This window comes from Leptonychotes weddellii, chromosome 1 (genome assembly GCF_054177405.1).
Source record: "Leptonychotes weddellii isolate Sample4059 chromosome 1, ASM5417740v2, whole genome shotgun sequence".
Classification (NCBI taxonomy): Eukaryota; Metazoa; Chordata; class Mammalia; order Carnivora; family Phocidae; genus Leptonychotes; species Leptonychotes weddellii.
The window spans coordinates 149,947,637-149,957,662 of NC_138369.1; the positions used below are offsets into that span (position 1 = coordinate 149,947,637).

Consider the following 10,026-nt stretch of genomic DNA (forward strand, 5'->3'; position numbering starts at 1 on the left):
GTCTTAACCATACCTTTAAAAAGGTAGAGCCTCAGGCTTCTACCCTGAGAGGCACGTATTGCCTTGAGTCACATAGCTTGTAGTTGGGACCACAACACCCAGTCCAGAATGCTTCCCTAATCTGCACCTGCTTGGTAAGTACTGTGGCCAGAAGAGCCAGTCTTCTTTCTTTGTTATTGCAAAGTCCAGAAGTCTCAACTGTTACAACATGGTTGCATAGCAGCTTCTATCAAAGTTCAGCAAATTATCAATGTTATACTTCGACGTGTAACAAGAGCTGTACTGGAAGAAGATAAGAAGTGGACTACAGTTCTCTGGGGAATGTAGTTTGTAAGCGATAATAGCATTAAATCATACCACTCTGCTTTGCTTTTATTTTTTTCTTCTTTGTTAAAATAGGGGGTTAACATATTAAGCAATGGGACTTTTCAGAAACATGATCAGTTGCTTGCAAAAAAAGATTTATATCCTATTTCTACTTTTAAAATACTTCACAAATAAGGACTTTAAAAACTAATTTCCAAGTTCATATATTGCTTTGGGGGCTATAAAATGGTACAACCACTTCAGAAAACTGTTTACTGGTTTCTTATAATGTTAAATATACACTTACTCTATGACTCAGCAATTGCACTAGTAGGTATTTCAAGAGAAAAGAAAACACAGAGACTTATATAAAAATATTTATATCAGTTTTGGGGACACCTGGGTGGTGCAGTCAGTTAAGTGACTGGCTCTTGGTCGTGATCTCAGGGTCCTGGGATTGGGCCCACTTCTGGTTCCATGCTCACCATCTTTAGTGACCCACTGGTGATACTGAAGCATATCTTTGCATATACAGAGCATTGTCAAACTGGGCAGCAACACTGAACATTACACATGACTCCTTAGTGTGTGCCCGTAGCAAACTGGCATGGATGTGAACATGCTGCATTTCCAAATGCAATAGGCCTTTTGTTCATTCAAAATAGTATGCCCTCTCATTTGGTAGTATACCCAGGTGGACACTTTGAAGAAAATGCAATGCCAATTTCAAGTAGTGTCAGAATAGCTGTGTTTTGGCCAAGATAGGTTTATTGGTTTGTTTGTTAAGAAGTATGTGACTTGTGTGATCATGTTTCCCTATTTATGCTGGATGTCAGGAAGCTATGGTCTAATCTGAGACCACTCCTAGCAAAAATACAAGACCATCTGACATATTTCTTGGGGATTACCTTCTTTGCTCCTATGATTATTTTCCCTTCCTACTGATCTCCTTACTTAATCAGTTTTTCAGCAGGTTTTGTATATCTTTTTCCAAATACACATTTAATAGGTTACATATATGTAAATGAAGTAATAGATGATGCATATGTAACACTACTTTGAATCTGAGTTTTGTATGTGTGTTTTAATAATTAGTTGCTAATAAAACTCCTCTCCCAAGATTTAGTGTTTTATCTTTAAGAAAAGGTGGATGGGGTGCCTGGGTGGCTCAGTTGGTTAAGCGACTGCCTTCGCTCAGGTCATGATCCTGGAGTCCCGGGGTCGAGTCCCGCATCGGGCTCCCTGCTCAGCAGGGAGTCTGCTTCTCCCTCTGACCCTCCCCCCTCTCATGCTCTCTCTCTCTATCTCATTCTCTCTCTCAAATAAATAAATAAAATCTTTAAAAAAAAAAAGAAAAGGTGAATGGACACAGAGACAGATAATATGTTTGAGAGGAAAAAATAATGTTGTCATGGAAGGCTACCTGCCTGCTGTACAATATAATGAAGAGTTAAAGACGTCATGTATCTGTCATACATGATTCATTTGGCCTTGGTTGACATATTTATGTCCCTGTTCTTCATTTTAAAAGTTCCTACATTGTCCCTAACATATTCCTTAACACAAAATGAAAAATACTCTGCCTGTATGAGGACATATAAACTCAAAAAAAATGCTAAATGCTCCATAAATCTTTTGCACATTTTGAATCAAATGCAGAGTGAGCATTTCATTATATTAAAAAGAGAGAACAATGATAAATTAGGGGAAAATATTTTCACCAAATGTAATCATTGAAAGGCTAATAACTATAATAAAAGGAATTCATACAAATTTATAAGAAAAAATAATAGCTCAATTGATAAATGGACAACACAAATAACTAAAAAATAAAATACCAAAGTAAACAAGCATATAAAAAATGTTTATGGTACTCCAAATGTTGGTGACATTATAAATTAGTGCAATGCTTTCTTTTTTTTTTTTTAAGATTTTATTTATTTATTTGACAGAGAGAGACACAGCGAGAGAGGGAACACAAGCAGGGGGAGTGGGAGAGAGAGAAGCAGGCTTCCCGCAGAGCAGGGAGCTCAATGCAGGGCTCGATCCCAGGACCCTGGGATCATGACCTGAGCCGAAGGCAGACGCTTAACGACTGAGCCACCTAGGTACCCCTAGTGCAATGTTTTCAAGGCAATATAATAATAAATACAAGGAATGTAAACAAATGTCCATAACTTTTGACACATTTATCCTAATCATTAGAGTTTACCTTAAGGAAATAATAAAGAAAGGAAAAAAAAATATATATATATACCAGTTTATTAATCATGAGTCACTACAATATTAAAAATTTAAATAAGCTGGAAATCCAATAGAACTTAGTAACTTATGCTATGTTATGCAACCAATTATTGTAAGGACAGCATTACTGGGTAATTTAAATGAAAATCAGGATAAAATTTCACTTACTGTAATTAGTTACTTAAATTCTTATGTTTCAAAAAAAGAGCATAAGAAAACATGGAAAAACAGCCATCTTTGATAGGTTAGGGAATTATGAATTTTGCTTTTTTGAAAAATATACTTTATAAATATCTTCCAAAATTGTCATTACATAGTCAGCAATGTTTTAAAAATGCAAGTAGGAAGCCATTTCCTTTCTCAGTAACTGTCCCCCCACCCCCATGCTTGCCCCAGGAATGGAACCTAATCCTGGTATCTCTGTCTTAGACCTCATCCAAGGAGCCAGGTAAAAGAGGTTGCAGGGAGACGTAAGGGGGTTCCACAGAGCCAGAGAGCTCCAGTGACTGTCAGGTGGGTAGGATACAATTGGCACTTTTGGTCCAGGTTTCCCAAACATTTGCAAAGAATGCCAAGTTCTTTTGAATAAGGCAATGAGTTTGAGAATAATCTCCCTCGGTTGGTAACAGAAAAAAAAAAAAAAAAAAGAGGAAAGGTGAACTTCAAAACGGGAAGGGTAAGAGAAAAAGCAATCCAAAACCCCAACAATTAAACAAGCAGCTCTGAACTGTCAGTTTAGACCCAGGAAAGAAAAATCTAAAGGTCAGGATAGTTTGTTCCCCCAAAGAAACTTCATGTGCTGCCACAAGCAGAAAGGCTACAGGGCACTGTTATCACACAGAATAAATCAGAAACATGGAAAACTGGCTCCATGTCATATCATGAGAACCAATACTCTGAGTCTCCCTTTCCTGAAATTTTCTTTTTAAGTCACCGTTTGGCTCCTATCACCCCTGTACTTGCTCTTCAACTTCCAAAGCACCAAATAATTAATTACTGCTTTCCTTACCCACCCCATTCAAACTCTGCTCAGACAAGGATCTAACTGGCTTATTCAGAGTAAGGGAAATGATTGATGAGCCCATCTTCAATGTACTGTCCAAGCTCCACTCCAAGATATCCTGTCAACGAGGCCATTCCCCATCCCTCCACTTCAGAGTGGGCATGGGACTCAGGCTGACCCAGTATTCCCTGAACACAAAGCCTGTGGGCACATGTGGGCACATGTGGGCACATGTGGGCACATGACCAAGGAAGGTGTGCCAGTTTTTTGGTTCTTTGCTCTTCCTGCCCCTGCTTTACCCTGTATCACAAGGAACTGAGCCCCACAGTTTCCAGGCTCAGCTGGCCTTCACTGAAAGGAGGTTGCAGGGCAGGAGAAAGGGGATGTCAATGGCCAATATTCAGCCATGTAATCCAATTTGAGGACGGAGCCAAACACAGAAGGACAAAGACCCAGGATACAGGGAGAGATAAAGAATCCTAACACATTCTTTGAATTCCTTGCTTTTGAATTCTAGACCTAAAGTTGGCTCCATGTAATATCATGAGAACCAATTTTTATTATCATATCTTTTATGTATTATCATATATTATCATATTATCATATTAGTGTTATTATCATATATTTTATGTATTATCATATATTTTATGTCCTAAACCAGGACACTTGAGAGTAAAAGGGGCTGCTAGTAATACATAAGTCAGGATAACAGGTACAAATTAGAACTGGTTCAGGCAAACTAGAACATATAGTTACCCTACCTAAAATCAACTCAGCCTTTGAACTTTATAATTAATTGAGCCATTAAATTCTCTTTGACCCTTAACCTACTTTGAGTTGATCTCTATCACTAACTTCTTGACCACTGCATGAGGCAAAGGTTTAAATCAATAAGAATTACTTCCTAAGTGGTAGAATTTCAGGGTAGGCAGACAAGCATCGTCTGCTGTCTTATCCCCCACAATATGTATGTAAAGTTTGCACATTTTTGGTATAGCCATTCCAGGAAAATTATAGGGAATTTTGGTTGCTGTATTCCCAAGAAGACTGAAAAAGTACAAAGAAAACTAAAATTACCAAGGGAACACGTATATACTCCACTCTCAGGCTAAAGGAGGCTCTTTGGTGATCTTTCTTTTCACTTTAAAGAGTCTCAGTGTCACTTCAATAAAAGGAGAGATGTATCAAGAACCAGAAGGAAATATACAAAGGCTTCAGTAACCAGCTCATTTTTTTGTGTCTCACTGCCCATTTCTTATACAGCTAAATCCTCCAGTCACCAAAACATGCTCTTTTTTTGAACAGAAAAAAAAAAATCCCTTTCCAGAGGTTAAACTGGGTGCAAAATCCTGAAGTAGAAATAAAAGTATAAGCACATACAAATTAAAATATTTACAGATCAAAAGTATTATTATACATAAGCAACTCCCTGCAGGGTTCATTAGGAGTCATTTTGTTCTGGAAGATATATTTTTCTCCTCATGTTCTTTTTAGTAAATTGTAAAAGAATTTGTTTTACCAAAGTTTGTCACATTTATGATATAAGTAACAATGATAACTTGAATTATCTTGAATGCTGGGTGGAATTCTTCACTTCATTCAGGTGAGACTCTATTGAATAATAGAAAAACTACCAAATCCATTATCCCTGATGATAATAAACAACAGGTTTTACCTGATTCTTAGCCTTGAGCAAAATATATTGAGGGAGACTTTCTGGGAGGACTGAGTAATAAAGGAAAGAAACAGAATAAGCAAAATTTAACGTGAGTTGTACAAAAAGAGGATTACAAAAGGTAATAGTTTCACTGTCTACATGCTTGAGTCTGCTTGGTCACTTTCAGAGAATGTCGTCTCTTCTACAATTACAGATGGTTCCAGCAGCCTAAAGCGTTCACTTAGGGCTGGAAACGACCTGAGCATGTTATACATCCTTACACGCAGCCTCAGGGGGGCCACTGAGGGCAGCAACCTCACTCTCCCAGTTGACTGCGACAGCGACTTCAACACTTTGGAAGCTTCACTCTGGAAGACTTTTGTTTTGACAGTGTAGAGGATAAAAATTTGTAATCCCTGGCAGATAGAATAAAAGTTTAATGTTAGATGAGCATTGAGATACAGAATCAGGGAAGAGATTTATTTTACTTTGCCACCCACCCTTCTCATCATGCACAACAACTCCCCAACTCGAGTTTACATCTGCAGCAGCTGAGCACTTTGTTGTCTCAGAGGGCTGAGGTGATGTTCTTCTACTCTGGAAAGTGCTACATGTAAGCAGCAGAGTTCAAAGACCTGAATTCAGGTCCCAGTTCACCACATGTTGGCTGTATCACTGAGAGGCGCTCTCTCTTCCTGATACCAACTGGGTGTCCCTACAATTCAACTGAATTCTGACACTAACAACCCCAGAGTTAGTGTCAGATTCCACAGGTTAAGGCTTAGTCCTATGACTGCCTTCACTTCAGATGCTAGTCAGAAATATTGGGTCCCCACGTTACCCATACTTCTGTCTGACTTGACAACAAAGTCGGGAGTTCCCACAACCCACCTCCCTGCTTCAGGTTTGATAATTTGCTAGAACTACTAACAGAACTCAGAAAAGATCTTTACCTACTATTACCTGTTTTTTATAGAGGATACAACTCAGGGACTGCCAAATGGAAGTGATCCTGGAACAAGGTATGGAGGAAGGTACACCACCTTCCTCGCTCTTCGATATGTTCACCAACCTGGAAGTTCTCCAAACCCCTTCATTTAGGGGTTTTTACGAAGGTTCCATTATATGGGTTTGGTAATTATATCATTAGCCATTGGTGACTGACTCAATCTCTTGCCCCTCTCCCCTTCCTGGAGGTGGGGCTGAAAGTTCCAAGCTTCTAATCCAGGTTTGGTCTTTCTGGCAACAAGCCTCCAGCCTGAAGCTACCTAGGGACCCCAGCCACCAGTCATTCATTGGTACACAAAAGACACTCATATCATTCCACAGATTCCTCGGATTTTAGGATCTATGTGCCAGGAACTGAGGACAAAGACCAAATATTTATGTTTTAGTATACCACAGTAACTTCGCTTTTTTCCTAACATCTTTTATCTTCAGTTTCTGAAGGAGGTAGATGCACTGTGGGTCAGTTAATTCTTCTTCCAGTTCTAACATTCTATGATTGTATAGTTCTTGGCATTTTAGTAACATAACTAAAAATCTCATGCATTTAAGAAAAAAAATTGTAAGCACTTCTATTCATTGCTTTTCTGTCCTTTTGATTCTGATACAAAGATCAGATGTGCATGAGAAATTAATCCACAAAAGACTGAACACATTTTCTGTGCACTTTTAAAATGAAAACTGCCCCTTAATCCTATTGTTATCAGACACTGCTTTTCATTTAATCCTCATCATTTAATCCTTCTCATTTAATCCTAACACCAACCCTATAATAAGCCTTACTATCCCCATGTTACAAATGAGAAAACTACAGCTCAGATAAATTAAGTAACTTGCCTAAGATTACCCAACCAGTAATCACTGGAGTCGGAGTTGGACTCAACTCCATTTGGTTCCAAAACTCTTCTAGCCAACATACTACTCTGCCTCTTGCTTGAACTGCAATAGAAGGATATTATAAAGTATATGACAGCATCTAAGAGTCCCCCATTAATTTCTCATTAACATCCTTTGTTGGAAATAACAGACTAAATGACATCTGTAGTTAAGTAACAGTATTGTGCCAATGTTCACTTCTTGATTTTGATGATGTACAAGGGTTATAGAAGATATTATCATTGGGGGTGTGCCTGGGTGGCTCAATTGGTTAAGCAGTTGCATTTGGCCTAGGTCATGATCCCAGGGTCCTAGGATCGAGTCCCATGTCAGGTTCCTTGCTCAGCAGGGAGCCTGCTTCTCCCTTTTCCTCTGCCAGCTGCTCCCCCTGCTTGTGCTTGCTCTCTTTCTCTCTCAAATAAATAAAATCTTTAAAAATAAATTAATTAATAAAATTTTTTTAAAAAGATATTATCATTGGGAGAGCTGGGAAAAGAGTACCTGGGAACTCTACACTATTTTTGCAACTTCTTGTTTTAAACTATTTAGAAATAAAAAGTTACTTTAAAAAATCCATGATATCTCCAGATTAGCATCTCTAGGGCCCAAGCCTTATAAGGATCTATTTCTAGAATCATATCCTATGAATACTGTTGTAGGATACTCCGGTGCTCTGGTAAGATCACCCAAAGACCCTGAGACTTTAACTAATAAAATCAAAACATATTGGCAAGAGATGGACCAGTTCTCTGACCAAAAACAGGAAGATTAACTTGATCATTATCCAACAGGTGATATTTACTCCTCTGATGAAGGCCTTGATGACACAAGGAAGGATGCATAGGGACAAAGGTTTCAGAAGGGCAAAACTGGTCACTGGCCATCCTGATGTTCAAAGGAGAGAGATTTATTTTGAGGACATGAGAAATCCGGTCCTCTTTGTGGAGTACACTCTTTCATATTTAATTCTACGGCAAAGACAGACTCTCTGGTTGTGTGACTATTAGGAAAAGACCTAGACCATGGAGAATTCATAAAGACACCATCCTGTGAAACTGTGTACTTCTATACTCCCTAAAATCCCAAAGATGTTACTGAAAAACACAAAATGTATGGATCAAACTAATTCTCACTAGCACAAATATCAAATTTTGCTTTTATAGATATTACTAAGTAATATCTATAGCACTTAGTAAATGTCTGTTAGAATTATAGCATTCTAAATCTAGAAGGAGCCTTATGTGTAAACTAGTCACTTTAGTGTACATAAAAATCAAATCCTTGTTTAAAGTGAAGATTTCTAGCTCTTACCACATAGATTCTGACTGACTAGGAAAGGGATGAAGCCCAGGAATAAGCATTTTAAAATACTATGTAAATTCTCACATAGGCAATAATATTCAGACCCACTTTGAAAAACATAGCACCAATTTTAACACCCCCCCATTTTATATTTTACATACCTCACTCAGAGAGATTGTATGACTTCCCTAAAATCATATGATCATTAATGGTAAAGCTGGAAGAGAGCCTAAATCTCCTTTTAGCCCAGTGCTCTTGCCATATGGCCACCCTCAATTTTACCAGATGGTATTAACATTTTGTAATGAGCCTCTATTTTATAATGTGCCCCTCATATGCATAGAGGAGAGAATATCCTTGATTATATCTCCTCCAGGTACTTTTCCATATTCCTCATCACTCTAGGCAACAAGCCAAACTAAGATTATCCTATTTATTTCCCTTCTGGGGAGTTTCAATTAGGTGTTAAAAACAGTGAAAAACTGCCTTATATTTAAATTTAATTTAAATTTAAATTTAGTGGCAGGCACATATCCATTGCTTGAGGCAGTAATTCTCAAAAGACACTGGAGAGGGCCACCAGGAATAGAGGGTGAGGTACTTACAAACATTAAATGTGGTGGTTACAATTTAAACAGCCAAGCATCTCCCCACACCGCACTATACAGACTTCTCGACATTTGTGGTCCAGTCAAATTCATCTAATGCACTTTCCAATAGTTTCCATTTTGTATCAAAGACTTGTCTCCTCAGTGATATTTGACCAGAGCCAAAAACAACCAACATGATACCAGCTTCCCACAGTGGTTACTACTCTCAGTGACAACAAGACAATCATCGAACACTGCAGTTGCTTCACAAAATATTAGACAAGTATAGCCCATCCTGATATCAAACATCCTGATTATCTACAATGAAAGATACACATGAGTATGTTTCTTGCATGAGAAAACTGGAAATCCAGTTAAGGAAGTGAGACTTGAATGTATAAAAAGTTAATTTTTGAGTACAAGAAGAAAAGGGACAAATGAACTTAGAAAACTACAATAGTTCTATTTAATTTGATAAATTATATTTATTAATTTAATTCATAGTAAAATTAATAAAGCTAGAATTAAAGTCATCACTTCAAGAGTTTAAAGCCTCTAAGTAAATAATCTATGTGGATTATATGAATGTCAGTTTCCTAGGTTTGACAATGTATTATAGCTATGTAAGATGTTATCATTAAAATAGCTGGGTGAAGGGTACATAAGAACTCTCTGTACTATTTTTATAACTTCCTAGGAGTCCAAAACTATTTTTTTTTAATTTTAAGGAATTGCATAAGAATGGGAATAAAAAATAAAAGAATTTTGACCTTTTTGCATAACATAAAATCTTAGTAAGTCTATAGAATTTCAATTAAAAAAAAGATTACTGCCAAGAATTAAATGCCAAGCTAATTTGTGGTTCATGTGTCATGGTACCTAAAGAAAAATTACCAGGTAGGAAAGTCCTCATTAATATTTACCAGCTACCATATTACAAAGCTGTGATCACCAAGACAGCATGGTACTGGCACAAAAACAGACATATAGACCAATGGAACAGAATAGAGAACCCAGATATGGGCCCTCAACTCTATGGTCAA

The 10,026-nt window shown here is 37.6% G+C and overlaps 1 protein-coding gene across 1 annotated transcript in view; it reads right to left on the bottom strand.

Moving 5' to 3' along the window:
- Nucleotides 1–5,299: 5,299 nt before the first annotated feature.
- Nucleotides 5,300–10,026, bottom strand: part of ADGRG7 (adhesion G protein-coupled receptor G7) — a 68,286-nt gene continuing 63,559 nt past the window's right edge. Inside the window, exon 16 of the mRNA XM_006729584.3 lies at nucleotides 5,300–5,626. Coding sequence (XP_006729647.2) covers nucleotides 5,366–5,626 — 261 coding nt within the window. The 3' untranslated portion in view covers nucleotides 5,300–5,365. The remainder of the gene's footprint in view (nucleotides 5,627–10,026) is intronic.